Raw genomic sequence first — 18,328 nt, 5'->3', positions numbered from 1 at the left:
AGACAGAGACAGGATGGAAAGAGACGGACCCGGCGTACCGCAACGAATGCACATAGTATGGCCATTCTCACGTTAGCGGCGTAGTTTATTTATCAGCGTTATCGGAGGCATATGGCAGTTCTTGATTCTGCTGCAATGGATTAGTTGGCATTGCAGTCGTACTGTTAGACTACGTTCCGTTTCTTCAGGTTCTAGCATTTGCGTTTCCGAGACTGCTGACTATTTAGATGTTTTTGTTTTTGTCGTGTTCCATTAACGGTTTTTTCGTGCATCGTGGGTAATCCAAACCGCGGTGTAGGAAGACGCGCAGAAAAAATGCAAAAATGTCACTTACACCCGAGCATACAAAATAGGGGAAACGGTGGTATCTTTACTCTACCCAAAAAAAAAAGGAAATATAAAAAATTAAAAAAAACTTAAATACAAGTAACTAGAAGAAAAAGTTCAATGACAAAAATTGTAATCCGACGGAAAAGTAAAAGCGAAAACGCTATCTGTAACATAGGCATCAGTTCGGCTCGGTCTGACATTACAATCCACTTTTCCAACGCGTTATTTAGAATCAGTTGTGAAGAAAACAAAAAGAAAAGATAAGGTACGATTAAGATATGTTAAATGTGTAAAATGGAATGTAAAACATTCCCGCAGGCAGGCAAATAAGGTGGTATCTATCGTCAACGGTATATAACGGATAAGCTTGCGAGGACTTTAAGTTGGAAGCAATTGTGTTAACCTATTACTATTTAGTAGATCGAAGTAATTCTAGATCATTAAAGTAAAATCAACAAACAAGATGATACTTCAGAGTAAACCAATCAAATCTAGTTAGAGAACAAATGAAACAATTTTAGCGTACAATTAGTAGTATATGCATATTGACGATAGTGGACGGTGGAACGCGGTATAATGCAAACCAAGCGTAACTAAAGCAACCTTAAATAACACACACGCATTCTTTCAACGTTCAATATAAACTATATGATTTTTGCATGTATAGAACGACGGCTCCGGCGGGCAAGGATCAACTCAAGACTACTGTAATTAGTTACCCCTGGTCCAACCACCCAACACGCTCCATCCCAGGCTAGCGCGGGCGATATACTAATCGTTATACTCATTTAAAAGCGTTCCAGTATCATTGTGTGCGCTGTTGTGCTTTTCGGTAATGCTTTTTCGCTTCACTTTAGTTCGAGCCCAGGTTTGAGTCCCGTGCTGTCCCGTGCCGAGGTGGATTTTTTGTCACCACAATCCGCACCACGATGGCGACGGCGGGAAAGCGTACTTACTTTAAGTAAACTCAGCATTCGAGCAGTTTTTAACAGATACTTTATGGTGGAATAGTTGTGATTTTAATGACGCAATATCGGTTCTAAAATAGATATTATCGTAAAATTGTAAATACACGTTAAGTTTGTCAATGTTTTAATCCAAATGGTGACCAAGCGATTCAGGCAGGATTACAGTATCTTTTTGTTGAAAGCAAATTGGAGCTCATAATAGGCGAAACATCTCGTGTACGGCCGGAAAGCAGTGGACAATCAGCGATCGCTTCCTAGCGCTTGCTGCTCTTATTGCTATTGCGTTCCGCAGTCGCTCAGTAATGCGCTAGCCACAGAGTTATCGCTCGTTCTCGCGTCCTGTGGACGCGTGTGTCCCTTAATACTTGCACTCAATAGGTACTACGGTTGTCATGCGAGCGGCTTGTTGGATTTTAGTGCTGTAGCACGCTGGAAAAAATAATAACGAGCTGTCTGTAGCATGCTTGACTCTCATATGTAAACACCTATAAACCAATACTAGTCAATCCATCGTTTCAGAGAAGCAGATAAAACAAAAAAAATCAACATCTATTATTCTTTACTGCTCATGCATAATTAGAATACTTTCTAAGAAATAAAAGAGAGAATAATTGAAAACACATTTATGTTAATCAGCAAACAACTGGTGGCTTATCACATTTCGCAATCGCATGAAATGCCAGAAGGAACTCATTACTGAACTCAATTTTACTGCAGTTTGTGCATTCTATTGAGCCGTTTAACGGTTTTATTACACGACCGTTATTTAAATTTACATCGCAAATGCTTTTGAATTACATCAATATTCACAGGCATTCACACGTGGTCTAACGGCACTATTGGTATAATCTGTCATCATGCAGTAAATGTCAAAAAGTCAAATGTCAAAGCATGTGCAGGCCGTAACGATGAAAAAAATATAAACAAACGGATCGAATCCAGTTTCTATAATGTTCAAATTTGTCCGTTTGCGTTTGCCGCAAATTTCACAAATTATCTTAAAACCTCACAGAAGGCAAATAAATTTGACTGTAAGTGTTGCGGTGAAAAAATTCATTGACTCTGAAAACGACTACGCCAGTGCGGTCTTGCATAATGTTAAGCTCAAGGAACGTATCAACGACGTTGGCGTTTATTTTCATGAAGAAGCAGCGGATATGGCCAGCATACTGGAGACAAGCGAAACATGGTGCAATGATGCTCCGGAAAGAGTTTTGTTGCTCTTAAAGTATGTTATTACATCAATCAAGGACTGCCAAAATGAAGCAATGACGATCCAGAATACTAGGTTCGAGAATTTCGTTCGTACCTTCGCCAAAAATGTCTCAAAATTCAACGATGATCAGCTTTCGCAGGCACTCAATTTGTTGGCAGATTTGGGTGAGATGAAGTCGATTTATGAGCCCAACTTTTTGAGTCTATGGACCGCACTCGATAGTGAATGTTTGGTACGGGTTAGGGACTGGAATGTCGACAAGCTCCTATACTTTGCTGACCAGTGGTATCCGTTGCGATTGGCCAAACAGTGTCGGTTCGTAGATAAAGCGATATGGAAAATTAGCAATAAGCTACGCAAATTGCCTCCGAAGCAGCTAGTAAAGACGGTTTTCTACATTAACCTAACGCGTGTCCCGGTGGAGAACATGATGGACATCGAGGTGAATTTTAGCCAAAACTTTGACGCATTCAACATCGACGATATTGCGATCCTTTGCATGGGATTCTTCAAGACAGAAACGCCCGTTCGCAGTAGCGAATTGTTGGAAAAGATCTACGCCAAACTGACTGACCATCTGGCCACCGTTGAGGATATCGGTCTCACTGCCATCCTTAAGCTGCTACGCTATTCCTCCCGCATACCAAACGTGTCGTCTATGCAGAACCTTCTGAATGCGCTGGTGCCGGAAATACCGCGGCTCTCGAACCTGGCCTGCTTGCACATTGCGCTACTCGGAAGCGACACCCACGTATGCCACCAGCCAAGCCTCGAGTTGATCGTTGAAAAATACCTCCGCGACATCACAAGCTTGCGTCTAAAGGACATGGAACGAATCGCGTTTGTACTTGCGCATGGGAGCGTTACACTGAGCGATTCCCGAGACTCCCGGCTGTGCCACGCTATACTGGCGGACTTGCCAAACCGTGTCACCGAAATCGCCCAGTATCCAAAGTGTTACATCTCACTACTCCACTTCCTGACAATGCGGCATGTGTACGACAATTTCCTTATATCGGCCGCTTTCGAGCGAAAGTTTCTTCAGTTGGCGTACAGCAAAAACATAGGCGGAGCTGGCCGTGAAGCCGTCTCTTTGGACGCCTTTGCCGCCATCAACTTGTGCGGTGTGTACGACGGGAATCGCTTTCCGGCAAATGCCTTTCAGCTCGTCTGTAAGATGACGCAGGACTACCTGCCAAACCCCCGGTACAGGCTCACCAAATCGGACCGAATGCTGCTAGACATTGAGGCAACGTTCTACGTGCTCCACTCAAAGCACGGCCGGATAATGCACCTGCTACCACACTTCCAGCGGCCAGACATTCTTTTCTGCTTCGATGGTCGAACCGGGACGGTGGTTCCGTTGGATGACCTATTGCCGGAGGATGCCGTCAAGACGCATGACATCAGGACGCGGGAAAGCATATTACGAGAGCTTAGCAAGGAGGCGCATCTGCGATTGGTGGCGATTGTCGTCGGATCGTGGAATTGCTACATTCGGGACACAAAACGCCGTACAGGAGGCTTCGCAATGAAACTTGAGCAGCTTAGGAAGCTGAACTACGAAACAATCGAGGTAATTGTAATAGTTATCAACGGCACTACCCAAGGCGGTGCTTTTAAGTACTTCTGCTTTAATGCCTGTTTTTTTGTAGATACCCTGGTACGAGTGGCCGTATTCCCGAGATGATATGCAAAAGTATCTTGCGGCCAAGCTGTCCCCCATCCTGTCATCGGCCAGAGGCCATTCGGAACTCCATCCCCCTCTAAATTAAATAAAATATAAAGTCAACTTATAGTAAATAGTCTATTCATTAATGAGGGGCCGAAAAACAAACATTCCAGCTCCGGTTGTACTGAGCAGGCAGCTACTCTAGCAGCCTCGTAAGCGCCTTTTTCGTATATTCGTACACAACGAACAGAACAGCGGTCGCTGGAATGGTTCGCACGATTGTCGGCAGCAGCCCGTTGTAGAAAGCGAGCACTCCTTCCTTCCGGAAAATATCCATCCCAACCTGGGTCATGCTCGCTCGCATGCTGTACACCTGAATGCGGCTCTTAATGACGTCCGCCGGAAAGATGACGGTCCACAGGGCGACGCCACCCACCGCACCCGCAGCCATCGTCCGGAGCGGTCCAATGTCGTCCTTCGTTTGGCCGGGTCGGACGAAAAACTCACGCGTCATCTCGTACCCACCGAAGAAGAAAAAGTAACCGGGCATTTCACGCGCGAATGTCGAAGTAAGCCCACGGAACATGCCCGGCACACCCTCCGTGCGCAGGATCTGGCTGACCAGCGCGTACGAGGACACCATCGGGCGCCGTTTCCCGGTGTCATCCAGTTGCGAGTGCGTCTCGCGCAAGGCCTGCAGCTTGCACTTAATCAGCTCGGTCGGGCAAAGCGTAAAGGAGGAGAAAAAAGCGGCCAGAAACCCAGCGGTCGCGTTCTCGAGCGTCGACAGCTCGGCAATGGTTGGTTTGTGGGTGAAACGCCCGACCAGCTGTTGGCAGGCACCGTATGCGGCAAATAATACTGAGTTTTCCGACACATTTGCAACGACAGCCGGTAGCGTGCCGGCGTACAGCCCTCGTACGATACCATCCCGTTTGAACGTTTGCACTGTGCAGTTGACGAGCCCCTGGTACAGGCCCGGGAATGTTTGCATCTTCACCTTCACGGTGTCCATGGGCTGGCTGACGTACACGAGGGCGACTCCTCCTGCGGAACCAGACCGAGATAAAGAAATGATGAGCAGGGCAAACAGGATTAGGCGAAAGCAAACATTTCCAGGAATTGGCGCCAATCGACTAACCGAAACATCCGGCGACGAAGTCAATCATGCCCGTCTTCAAGCTGCTTGCATCTCCTGTTCCATGCATGGTTGTGGCCGGGGTCAATTTGTACTTTGGATTTCCACGGAAAGTCCCAAAAGCAACCCCCGCTCGAGGAGGTCGATTCGGTTGATTGAGCGATTAAATTGCTGATCGGTCGGTTGAGCCAATATCGGCGACTGCGCACATCCGCGACAACTAGTTCGTGTTCTTGTCTCAACACTGGCGCACGCTGAGCCCCCCTGGGCCTGTTGCTAACATCAAGATAATTAAGGCACTTTTGAAAAGCTAATGGCACTCTCTAGCCCGTCGTCAACACTGATATTTTAAACTGCACAATGTGTGATTGATAACAGCACGACGAAACGTCAACCCGGCCTTATCTGTGGTGTTGTCAGCCGCGCGTGTTTGTTTGTTTGTGGGCGCGCTCGCTTTTCTTCGAAGGCGTAGCACAATCTTACCGTTTTGTTGCGTCATTCGGGATGGAAAAGGCTCCAGCAGTGGCTACCACATGGTTCGATCGGTGACGACGTTGGTGACACCCTATACCGGCCCAAGTGCGAGAGCGAGATCGTCCTGTCGCTTGAACGCTTGAAGCGAGTGAAATGGAAAATAACACTCTTGGCTAAGCACTTTGTTTACGCTTCGATCAGCTGCGCAGGTGACGCTAGAGAACACGTGCTGAGAACGCATTTGTGAAGAAAGCATGAATGCAGCAGCATCTTACGATGAATCATGCATGAGCTAAGTAGAATTAATTTTGGATAATGGTACGAAAGAGCAGTAGTTAAATAAATTATATTTTGTTACTTTTTGTGTCATATACACCTAAGTGCTTCAATATTACACCTAAATCAAACATTTCCTTTCGCATTTCTCATTCAAGCCAACTTTTGAAAGCACACTACAGGCCAAACTGTAGGGATATGTTTTTTATATATATTTATTACGTTCTATTTATAATACACCTGCCCTTTTTGAAGGTTAGCGCTACTCTTTTCGTTACTTATCCTTTTGCACTTATCGTGTTGACAATGTTAGCATCTTCTTTCTATAAATTCTGTTATACGGACACCACATTGTGTAGCTTGATGCCTATTCACATTAAACCAGAATAAGTAATATACTTTTTCGAGATCCTTCCCCTTATTTCTCCGTTGTGTATGTGATTCTACAGTGCTGCTTAGATCCTTAAATCTGTAAAAGGTTACTTGTATTAGTTTTTTGGTTTTTCATTTGATTGTTAACACACACAAATTCTATTTGTAATTATTGATTAGACGGGGAATGAATCGAGAACGCATTATGGAAACGATAATTTTTTTTCTCATTTACGCCGCGCATGTTTCACGGTAGTTTGATATTTTTTTTCTTCTTCCGATCCAGACGATGTAAAAATGGCACTAAAAACGTAGCAACATGTTGACAGTTATAGGTTCAGTATAAGGGTGCTTGGAAGATAACACTGAAATGCAAGATATTCTCGTAGTACGACAAATTTAACAAACTGCTATGTCGGCATAGCGCTGTACAAATGAAACTTTTTGCCAAGGGTTTGTGGCTTTTTCGTAAAACAAAAGGAAACCATGAGCTTGATTCACATGAGAATGAGCCCACGTAATTAAATTTGCTCCGCCGTTCAACATACCTGCGGTAGTTCAAAGGTCTATCATGATAATAAATAGTGGTATAACCAATAAAGTAAAATCAAGTTTGATTGTGCTTTCTTTTTCCTTGCACAACGATCAAAAGTCGTTGACGCTCCGTTCTGAGGTACGTGAAAGTAATGGCGATGAATTGGAAGGAATCATATAATGGGATTATTTGCGTAATGTTGTCTTTTTGGCACATTTTGTCTTCCTGATACGTAGGTCGTCAAAGAAGTTTACATTTAACCATAGATGAAAAAGAAACACTACCGTAACGAAAGCAAAACGTTAAGCTTAAACAAACTCTTGGCTTTCGATGATGTTTCTGTTTGCACGGTTTCTGATATATCAATATTTCGTTTTGACGAAATCGACGAAAAGATCGACAATCAAATTATAGCCATGTCAATGGGCCGGTTTGTGCTGTTAATATTCGTAGTTTAATTAGTATCTTTTATAGGTTAAACGACGCGCATTTTAAGTTTGAAACATTTGGTGGGACCATTGTATTACTATTCGTTCGTTATCGTTCTGCTCCACTTTTGCAGAGCCCCGTGTCTCAAAAATCATCGTCCGTAAATCTCCGTTCCTCTGCGTCCTCAGAAAGGACGCTCGGTTTGTGCAACTGTTTCTGTAACATTCTTATGCTGAAACTGGCCAGTGAGCAGCTAACGTGGAGCGCGAAAGAACCTGCTGTAGGTCAGACAGCTCACCACAGCTTGCAACGGCCCCATGCTATATGTAACATCCGCCATTACAACCGATACGCTAACACTGGAAAGCTTAAGTTGTGCTTTGAAACGTTTCGCATAATTGTTAAAGTAAAAAAACACTATCTCCACTATTTGGTCTTGGATACGATCACCCGGGGTAGGTCAGGAAAAATAGGGAGGATAAGCGGGCAGAATGCACAACGCAACCGTCATAAGCCCCCAGAACATTCCCGGCATGTTTTGTGGAAGGTAAAAACCGTCAAAGACCACGCCGTTGGCCAGGATCTGGTGATCTTCACTTTGCCCAGTTGAAATTCGTACTGTTTATCACGGATGTCCGCACTCTGACGAAGGCGCCAACCAATTCTGACAGGTCGCAATGTCACCAGTCTACTTTCGATACACTTACGAAGCACGTACTTCCAAGCGATGCCGTTACCTTAGCAGGCTTAGTAGTAGGTCGGGAAGGGATGATAAGCAGCGGCCGAGGAGCTGTGCTGGTTGATGGGAGGCGAAGCAATGTTCTGCTTCATCGGATGATGGTAGTTGGACGAGCTGACCTGGTGGTGATGGTGATGGTGATGGTGATGATGGTAGGCCCCGAAGCCACGTGTTGGTGACACAACGTGACGTGGTGCTGGTGGAGGCGGAGGCGCAGGTTGTCCACTTGCGTCAGAAAGCAATCGGTTGTTCTGCTCGAAGATGAGATGCGTCGCAGGATCACCTACAAGCAGGCGATGGTTGCCGGCGGACAGCTGGTCTCCGGCAAGCAGGCGATGATGTTCAGCAGGCTGTATCTGAGAAGATATGAACGATGCGTGGCGTACGGAGTGATGCGAACCATTATTCACCGCGTGGTGCGAACCGGTGTTGGAGCTTAAATCCAGTGATACCATGCGAATCATCTCCGGATGGTGGTGGCTGCTGTACGAGATGGCCGGTGTTGGGGATGATTGCACGAGATAGTTTGAACTGCGGCTCAAGTCAACCGTTACTGATTGATCTGCGTCTGAGTCCTGGTTTTGGACGTGCTCTTGGACGAGATGCTGCAGCTGCGTTTGCTCTAGCTGGAATGCCTCTTGCTGTTGTTGAGTCTGCTGTTGCGAGTGTTGCTGTGTTTGCTGTTGCTGCTGCTGTGGCTGATGTTGATGATGATGGTGCTGATGCTGGTGCTGGTGATGTTGCTGCTGCGCTTGCTGTTGTTGCTGCTGATGGTGATGCTGTTGAGGCTGCTGCTGCTGTTCATGTTGTTGTTGCTGCTGTTGTTGCTGTTGCTGTTGTTGTTGCTGCTGCTGCTGCTGCTGCTGCTGCTGCTGTTGGGGTTGTTGTTGTTGTTGCTCGCGTTCGCTCAGTATATCGTAGATGTGATGGTGATATCGGTTAAAGTGCAGATTGCTACCTGTTTGCGTCGATAGCTGAAAGTTCGAGTGATGATACGATGACATAGAAGACCGAGACGACATGTCCAGCCCCTGGAAATCAGACGAGTCACCGATGTTGTTGCGCTGGAAGTCCACCATATCCTCGTTGCCGTACTTGAGGCGCATGTCGGTGGTGGTGGGCAGGTTAGTGCCACCTATCGTACGTCCAGCGTCACCGTACTTCTGGTGCTGGATAAATTCCGTCGCACTTGCTCCAGCGCTGGGAACGCTGTTAGCTGTGGTAGCACCAGCCGCAGCAGAAAGCTTCAGCTTCTCTTCCGCCTGCACTGCGTTGACGGAGAGGTTTTCGGCAATCACTATACTGTTGTCCTCATCGCTCGATAGCTGCTGCATATGGTGGGAGTCTTTGAGGTTTGACTCGAAGCTTTCCAGAGTGAGTGAGTTCATCGTTTTAGCATCTTGACGACGTGTGCTGTTGTATCCACTTTCCGTGGGTCCGAAATCGTAGCGTGGCAGCGAAGGCGTAGATGCTGGCGAGATAAGATCATGCTCCGCGTAAATCTGTCGCGAGCTTGAGCGAACAGGTGAGCCGCTCACTATATGCCGAACGGAGGTAGTCGGCGTGGCAGAGTAGCTGAAGTCACCAGTTTGCTCAGGTGACAGAGCGCTACGCACGGAATCAACGCTCGACGTCAGCTTGTGAGGAGTGCCCTGCAGTTGCTGGCTCATGTGCTGGTTTTCGTAGCTCAGCATTTCGTTGTCCTCGTACATGGTGATCTTCTCACGCGACTTCGGTCGACTGACGGTGCCACCTCCAGCTCCTCGGATAGACAGAATACCCGTATCATTGGGGGACTGCGCAGAGTACTGCGAGATGGAGTTGATTTGCATGGAAAAGTGATGCGATTTGAGAAGTTTCATGTCGTCCACCGTCTCGTCGATGTTGCTCGTGCTGAAGGAGTTGGTCGAGAGGTTGTTATTGCCCGTGTCCGTGCCACCGCCAGGGTCGATATGGTTGAGGTGAAGACCCTGACTCTGGTTGTTTGTGCTGATCTCCGCTTCCGTAATTATGTTGCTCACAGAGTTAAGAGCCGCCTCCACCAGCATGCTCGCGGACGTCGGGATCGTATTGATTGTGTTGCGACCTGTACCAGCACTAGAGTTGTTGTAAAACGAACCTAGCAACGTTTGATGGTTGAAGTGGCCCTGGAAGGCGTGGCTTTGGAACGATGGAAGGTCGGGCAGGTTGAGCCCGGTGAAATTCGACGTGTACTGTTGAATCTGCGAGTGCGAGCTTTGCTGGTTTTGGTTGTTCGAATCAACAACGTCTAGTATCGTAGAGTTGTCGTCATCTTCCTCCTCCTCGTCTGCTACATTTGGTGGAGGTGTGTTCACGTTTCCGTTCATGATTAACTTGGTGAGGAAGTCACGGCTGGTCACGGTACTCAGCATAACTCCCGCTTCCGCTTGTTGCCCATCACCCGGCAGCTGGTCTGTGTCACTGATCCACTTCTTACTGCCTTTGCTGATAACGAGACTAGCGTTACCGCCTCCATTGATGTATTCTTTATACTTCAAATTGCTCGCGAGCGATGCCATATCGACAAAGTTGTTGTCCACCTCGTTGACAGTCTTCATCTCATCATCACTGTTGGCCTTATACTGCAGGGCGGCAGCCGCGTTCGCGTCTAGCTGGTTTGATATGTTGAGACGATGCAACTGGCCGACGTTCAAGCTGTTTGGCTTCGACTGCTCATCCGGCAGTGGATGCACCAGGTGCTGCATGTCCTCAAGCCGATCACCACGGCTTTCATCCAGCGATTGCTGGTCTATGATGTTCTTCCTAATATCCTCCACGCTGCCACCATTGCTGCCGGCAGACGTACCGATTGCAGCGACCTTTGCGATATCCTTCAAGTTATTATTGAGTATGGAAGTGATTTTTGTAGATAGCAGCGACAAGTTGCTTTCATTCCGACAAAGATCGTTAAAGGATTCAAGGATGTTTTTGGTCTTAAGCAGATTGTTTGAGAACGGCGACGGTAGACGAGAGAGTTGTTGCTGGTGATGATGATGCAGCGCCTGTTCGTCCTGATCACCCTTCGACATCACCTGATCTTCTAGTGCCGAATGGTGCTGATCGGGATGCACATCGTGCTGTGGATGCGAGATCTGCCCACCGGCCTGTTCACTCATTTCCTGCTGCTCATCCGTCGGATGCAACGCCAACTGATGCTGCTGCTGCCTGAGCAGCTTCTGCTGGTGTAGCTCACTGTCTTTTTGGAGCACGTCGGCGTTGGACAACCCCTGCACCAACTGGTGCTGCTGGGCGATTGATTGATGTGCGGTTGACAAGCGCTGAGATGCGGGAGGTGTATTGGGATAATCCAGTTGCTGCTGTGAAGGTGATTGCTGCTGGAGATGTTGAGTCGAGGGTTTGCCTTGATCGCTGGTCTCCTGGTGCAGTCCGTGTGAAAGGTCTGGCTGTTGCTGAAGCTGTGGTTGCTGTTGATGAAGCGCCACATCGTCGAAATGATTGAGGTGACGAGAGCGTTTCTTACGTTCGACCTTTTCTCCGCCATAGCCTCCCTCTTCAGATGCGGATGACTTGTGTCTCTGACGGCGCTGTACTTCGTCTGAAAATTGTTATATTTTTCGACAATGGTTTTTGCGATTTAGATAAATAGCTTCCATGAAACGTGCTCCAAAATTGAGCATTGTCAATACAGTAACACAATTGTTTATTTGCCGTGGTTGAAGATCATAAGACACGAAACAAATATTCGAAAAAATAATATTTCATAAATCTAACAACATACCGATAATTCCATCGTTTAAGCCTCCAGAGTAAGCATCGAAGGTGTACGCAACACTGCGCTCGATTTTTGGCATCTGTTCTTGAGTGTAACCGTGCACCTTTTTGTAATGAAACTGTAGACACTGTTTAGTGGTGAAGGCAGCCGTACATTCGTTTTCAGCACATCTGTAAAATTATAAATCACATTAGACCACCTGCAAGCGAATCTACGGAAAAACGATAGCGATGTTTCAATGATCACGTACTTAAATGGCCGCACGCCAGAATGAGTGAGCATGTGAATTTTGAGGTTGGATCGATTCTGAAACAGCTTTTGACAGCGCGGACAACTGACTACGGCTGAGTTGCGACTGTGCACCTCCTTCGAGTGGCGCTGCAGAGCGGCACGTGACCCGAGCAGCTTCGAGCATAGCTTGCACTGGAAATCGCGCAACACATCCGCCATATCGCTGTGCATCCGCTTTATGTGGACCTTCAGTTTCTGTGGTTGACAGAATTTTCTACCACAGAAGTCACACAGCGGACGTGTGCGTTGAGGGTTTGCGCTGCAACCGTACGTTCTGTGCATTTCCAAGTAGTTCAACCGCAAGAAAAACTATAAAAAAGATGTGTGTTAGCTCACGATGTTGACGACGTAATAACGTTACGTTATATAAGTTCCACAACGACTGATTGGCATGTGAGATCTTACCTTTTGGCAAAATTGACACTGATATGCACCCTTTCCATCGTGCAGCTTTTCGGCATGTTTCATTATGTTTTCTTTGCCTAAAACAGCTGCTCCGCACACCTTGCAGTGGTACTTCCTGATCGTGAGACTGAATCCAGGATCATGGAAAACCGAACAATGCGTTCGGTAGTAAAAAGGATGGTCAAATTTGAGGTTGCAGCCGCCGCAGTCTGAAATAGGTAGCCAAACATACACAGTAAGCAAACGACACGAAAATTCTCGAAAAAGCTCAATACTCACTAGTCTTCTCCATTTTTTTCTTGCCCCATGCGGAGTTACTATCGTTACTCCAATACAGCAGCTCGGAACCTGGCTCCAGATCCCTGCTGGTAACAAAGAAGATGGCGCTATCATACACCTGCAAAACGCAGTTCTTCTGATCGCGATTCCTAGCAGGCCTTATATAGCGCAACCAGTTCGAAAGGTTCTTGTTCTCGGTGCTGGTATACGTGGATTTGCTGCCATCGAACGTTTCAAATATGTAGCGCATCGTGCAGTCGTCCTGAATTTCCGTTTCGCGCACGATCTGCCCCGTCAGCGGGCCGATTTTCGTATACTTCGCGATAAAGCTGGTCGTGTAGATGCTCAGACCGTGCCCACTAATTGCTCGACTCTTTGGAGGCACCTGATCCTGCTCCAGCACTAGTGGTCCAGCGAATCCAGACGACGACGACGGCGGTGGAAGCGATCCCTTATCCTCAGTCATCATATCCTGATCCTGCGACTGCTGTTGGGATTCCTGCAGTGGATTAAGCTCTTGTTGGTGCAGCTGCTGCTGTTGCATGCTCTCGGTGTGCGTAGTGCTGCTGATGGCGCTGTTGGAGCTCGATTGTGGACAGAGTCTCAGCTCGAACTCCAGCGGAAGCGAGACTTCCGAAAAGGAGGGAGTTAGTTCCAGTTTCGCGTTGCTCCTGCTGCCCTCACCACCCTCATCGTCGTCATCATCGACGTCCTCGTCCTCGTCGTCGTCATCCTCGTCGTAGTGCTCATCCAGCTCGTCATCCATCTCATCGCCGTTGTTGGCCGGTTTCAGGAACAGCTTGTGCTTTTTGATCAGATCCTCGTTCTGCTCCAGCCACTGGTTAAGCTCGATTTTGTTGCCGATTGCTCGGACCGGTGTATTCAACGGGCACATATCTGCACCGTGCTTGATGCTACACCCAGCGCACACCTTGTTCTTTGCCGAACCCGCACTCTTCGTCTTCCGCTGAGTCGACAGAGCGTGCTGAAGTTGCAACTGTTTAGCCTGACCACCGAAGGTTGCCTTCTCCATAGATCCTCCGTCGCTAGCGGTCCCTCTCAAGACCGGTAGAGGCCGGTACTCCTGCTCCTCGTACTCGATGTGCAGATCGACCGTGTCCGTGTCCGCTGCGTGGGCTCGCTTACCTCGCTTACGTGCACCTGCCGGATAGGCCGCAGGATCCTGGGACGCGTTTGACCGGGATCGTTCACCTGTAGAGCTTTTCTTGCCGTGTGGCACCGATGGTTTCTCCTCCATCGACGCCGGCTCAAACTCGCACTGGTCGAAGAAGTTCGAAGTAGTCGGCAACTCCTCCGCGTTGTGCGTCTTGCGTTCGAGCTTTTGTTTCTCCTCCAACTCCGTCTTGATCTTCTCCGCTATGCGATAGTCCAGCACCTCCGTCTCGGTGTTGAGCGAGTCCTCAGACACCGATCCCATGGTACTACTGATCGAGTCCTGCTGTACGTCGTTGCTCTGCTGCTGCAAACTCGCCGGAGGTGGAAGCGCTTTTCGTATCGTCTTCTTCACGAGGTCATCCATTAAGTACTGCTGGTCATGGCTGGTGCTGGCGTTGGTTTCCGATTCCTTGCCTTCGTCCAGGAAGGCCTCCGACTTCTTCCGTTCTCCTTCGCTCTTGGGCACTCCTTCGCTGGACTTATCTGTCAGTGCCTCTTTCTCCTCACCTTCCTCATCATCCTCCTCCTCTTCCTCCTCCTCCTCTTCATCGTCATCTTCTCCCTCCATATCTTCGTCTTCCTCCTCTTCCTCGTCATCGTCCTCCTCCTCCACGGCCTCATCCTCCTCTGCCATAGCAGCCGTATCCTCGTCGTGGTTCGGCAGGTTAGCGGGCTCGTCCGCCAGAGTCCGCTCGCTGAAGGACACCTTGCCGGCTCCACGACTGCTGTTGTCGTCAAGCTTATGGATAATATTTACACTCTTGTTAAATTGTACTTTCTTGGTTTTCTTTCCACCGCCGGCGGTCGGCTTTGAGCTGCTGAAGCTGATTGATGATGAGTGTAGTTGCTGTTGCTGCTGCTGCTGGTGCTCATCGTGCTGCTGCTCCTGCTGTTGTTGCTGCTTCGAGCGGCCACCTGACTTGGTCCGTGTGCCCTTGCTGGATGCACCTTGGGTCTTCACTGGTGGCGTTTCGCTGTGGAACCTGGCGAAAAGCAGAAGCTGTACTACTCCGGCAGGTGGAGCTTAAAAAAGGACAACGACCTACTCGATCTCGCGAGCCGTCAAAAATTGACACAACTTACCCGTTCAGCAGCGGCGAGTCCTTCTTCCAGCAGTTGCTCTCTGCCAGCTTGAGCAGAAATGACACGAATTCTACATCATTCTTGAACAGCAGCACATTCCGGAGCGTGTCCCACTTCTCCGCATTCTTCGTGCCAATGTAGATGTTCTTGCTGAACTGCTGGTGGCGGTACTTCCGGACGCGCGATTCCGCGGGCCCCGCGGGGGCAACGGTGGCGGCGGTGGCGGAGGCGTTGGCGGAGGCGGTGCCGGTGGTGGGGGTGACCCCGGATCCTGCCTTACCCCCCTCGGTCGCCTCCCCACGATGGTTTCCGCGCGGGTGCCCGGTTGATTGAAAGAACGCACTCTGACCATGTTGGGCAGGTGGAGGCGGAGGCTGCGGGCCCGCCCCTCCCGTCCCTCCCGCTGCTACTGCCGCTGCTGCTGCCGCTGCCGCTGCTGCCGCCGCCGCCGCCGCCGCTACTGCCGCCGACGCGCTACCGTAGCTGTTACCACCCTCGTTCGAGCCGTCCTTCGCGTCGTAGGCGGACGAAAAGAAGGACGAGGACGAGTTGGAGTTGCCGCCGCCACTGACGAGGTGATGATGGCGGCCAACGATCGCCTCGAACGGGCCGTCCGACTTTTCGCTGTTGGTCGTGGTGTCGGTCGAGTATTGCACGCTTTGCTTGCTCGAACTACTACTGCTGCTGGTCGCCGTCGGCGTCGTGCGCTTGATCAAGTTTGCAATTGGTGAGTCGATGTCACTGTCCAGAATTTTGGGCATTTTACACTACGTTTTGTTGTTGGTGGATTGTTGTTCGTAAGATGTATGTTGTGGGGTTGTACTCGAGCGCGTGTGTGTGTGTGTGTGCGGGTTTGATGCGTGCGATGCGCGTACCAAACGTAATGGGAAGCAATTTCTTTCTCGTATTTCCCGTCACGCTTTTGTCTTAGAAGCGGCCCCACATCACGCTCATCTTTACGGTTCTTCTGCAGAAGTTCCCTTATGTAATGTTCCGTATCATGCACGCGTGCCTCTCGCCATCTGCCACGGTGTAAGGAAAGGCGAACCACCGCACAACAGCCAGCTAGCTATGTTCGTACTTCTGCTTCCCGTTTTTTTTTTGTTTTTTCGTGTTTTTTTTTTAGTTTCCGTGCGTCACGTCACTCGTAAGGATACGCCAGTACACACGCACAATGACTAACGCACACCCGCTCACCGTCCACCCCTCACACCGGCCCTCTCGCCTCTCCACCCTCCACTCGTCGGCGCTCCACCCACCACCCTCTCGCCCGCGCACTCCGCCCGGTGTATAAACCTTGGCCCACGGCGCTAGTGTCTCCTGTTGGGGCGTTCCAGCGCGGCCATGACTGTCGAGGTCCTTGCGAGGTCCCCGGGGAGAACCCAGCTGCCGCCCAACCCAGCCAACTAGCCCCTGTTGCCAACACTCGGCTGTTTGCCACAACAGCAGCAGCACCAGCAGCAGCAGCAGCACCAGCAGTAGTAGTACCAGCGCAAATGCATCCGTCAGGATGCGTATCCTTCGCGAGGTCACCGCACACGGGACAGGTACACCGACAGGATGGCTAGCTGGTTGCGGTGGATCTGCTGGTGTGAAGCCCAGCACCGGGCTGCCTGTTCACTTTTCCAGCACGCCAACAAACTGGCACAACAAACAACAAAAATGGGCCTATCCGTCCCGGAACGGCTGCTATCTGGGTGGGCACGATAGAGCCTTGGCTGCCAGCGGTCGCTTCCGCCACGGGTTTGTTGGCGTGGTTCGCTTTCAGCAGCAACTTCGACACTTTAAGTTTTGCAGGACACACAAAAAAATCATCGCAACCGAGCAGGGATGAGATATCTGTGCATTCATCTTTAATTTTTCTCGCACAATACTCGCTCTTTTTTAATCGCATACACCTCCCGCGCGCTCCGGTGCTCGTACGCTCTCGCTCTCCTTCTCTCTCGCTCTCTCTCTCTCTCTCTCTCGCGCGCGCACGCTCGCGTTCGCTCTCGTTTGGGTGGAATGGGTGGAATTTTCCGACCATTCCAGGATGCGCCGCTCTCGCTTTGGTCTCGGTTTTTCTGCTCTGCGCGTTCGATGCGGTGCTCAGGATTTTCCACGATCCGAAGCGAACTGGGTTTGGTCGCGGTTATCTCGCTCACGCGCGCCATCGCTCGTCTCGCTCGTGCCCAAATTCACATGCCCACGTTTGTGTGCCAGGACGCACGCACACATACAGCAGGCAGCAAGAAGGGCGCAGTTTCGGCTTGTTGTTATCCTTTTTCCGAGCGACGTCGCTCTCTGGGTGGAAGAGGCTGACTTGCTCCTCCTCCCCTTAACCCTCTCTCCCCATCCCCGCGCACCCATGGCACCCTTCAGGGGAGTGGTTTCTTCTCATTTTGGTTTTTCCCCCTTCGGTTGGAGTGATTCCGCAATTTTACGCCGCAAGTAGCAGGCGCTCGCACACGCATACGCACAACCACAAGCCACTAGCCCTTTTTCCAACCCCCGAGCATCGGGCGGAGGTGCAGGGGGAGGTGTGGGGGGGGGGAGTATGAGTGGAAGTCGATAATATGGTTGTGCCATGCCGATACACATACACAGGCGCCACGTTTTCCTCCGTCGCTCCATTTACTGATCCCAGTGGAAAAGCGCCTCGTAGCTCGCAGGACTCCCACCCTGCGGGTGTGTTGGTGCGCGAGAGCGCGAATGGGCGAGAGCGGTGCACGAGTACGTGTGCGCATGTTTGTGGTTGTTCCCTGCTTTTGGGCAAATGGCAATGGAAAACTAATTTTCTTGGCTACAAGCCTGTGCGAAACAAGAGCACCGCCAAACGGTTGGTAGACGGCAGGGGACAGGTTTTGCGGTGATTAAAGGGAAGGGTATGGGCTCCCCAGCCACCTTTCCCGGCATCCCACTCCTCACCCGTTCAATAAGGCACCCTCCACTGCTCTCGTATTCATATATGTATATTTATTTCAGCTCATGCTAATATACAGTGTTTAATTCAATAATAAATACGCATCGGTTTAATAGCTATCAACGCCATATTTATACGTTACACAAGATGACATTAAGTTGTTACATTGTTTAATTGATTTGATTAGCTTGTTTATTTTACTATGCTGCATGTTTTTCTTTCTTGACCGGTTCATTTTTTATTCTTGTTTCCTTTTGTGGGTTTTTCCTCTCTGACTTTTGGTTTTGTT

General features: G+C 49.3%; 3 protein-coding genes across 3 annotated transcripts; 1 reads left to right on the top strand and 2 right to left on the bottom strand.

Moving 5' to 3' along the window:
- Window positions 1–2,248: 2,248 nt before the first annotated feature.
- Window positions 2,249–4,301, top strand: LOC128729015 (uncharacterized). Its single transcript, XM_053822664.1, has 2 exons — window positions 2,249–4,090; window positions 4,170–4,301. The coding sequence occupies exons 1-2, from the start codon at window positions 2,249–2,251 to the stop codon at window positions 4,287–4,289; spliced, it is 1,962 nt and encodes a 653-aa protein (XP_053678639.1). The 3' UTR covers window positions 4,290–4,301.
- A 68-nt stretch (window positions 4,302–4,369) lies between these two features.
- LOC128728819 (mitochondrial ornithine transporter 1) lies at window positions 4,370–5,615 on the bottom strand. Its single transcript, XM_053822466.1, has 2 exons — window positions 5,328–5,615; window positions 4,370–5,233 (listed from the first exon to the last, which is right to left on the bottom strand). The coding sequence occupies exons 1-2, from the start codon at window positions 5,392–5,394 to the stop codon at window positions 4,383–4,385; spliced, it is 918 nt and encodes a 305-aa protein (XP_053678441.1). The 5' UTR covers window positions 5,395–5,615; the 3' UTR covers window positions 4,370–4,382.
- A 2,542-nt stretch (window positions 5,616–8,157) lies between these two features.
- LOC128728633 (uncharacterized) lies at window positions 8,158–16,567 on the bottom strand. The gene is made up of 6 exons (XM_053822262.1): window positions 15,138–16,567; window positions 12,879–15,037; window positions 12,600–12,808; window positions 12,154–12,503; window positions 11,910–12,073; window positions 8,158–11,726 (listed from the first exon to the last, which is right to left on the bottom strand). The coding sequence occupies exons 1-6, from the start codon at window positions 15,896–15,898 to the stop codon at window positions 8,158–8,160; spliced, it is 7,212 nt and encodes a 2,403-aa protein (XP_053678237.1). The 5' UTR covers window positions 15,899–16,567.
- Window positions 16,568–18,328: the final 1,761 nt, after the last annotated feature.

This window comes from Anopheles nili, chromosome X (genome assembly GCF_943737925.1).
Source record: "Anopheles nili chromosome X, idAnoNiliSN_F5_01, whole genome shotgun sequence".
In the NCBI taxonomy this organism is placed as follows: Eukaryota; Metazoa; Arthropoda; class Insecta; order Diptera; family Culicidae; genus Anopheles; species Anopheles nili.
This window is presented reverse-complemented; position numbering and strand designations above follow the sequence as displayed.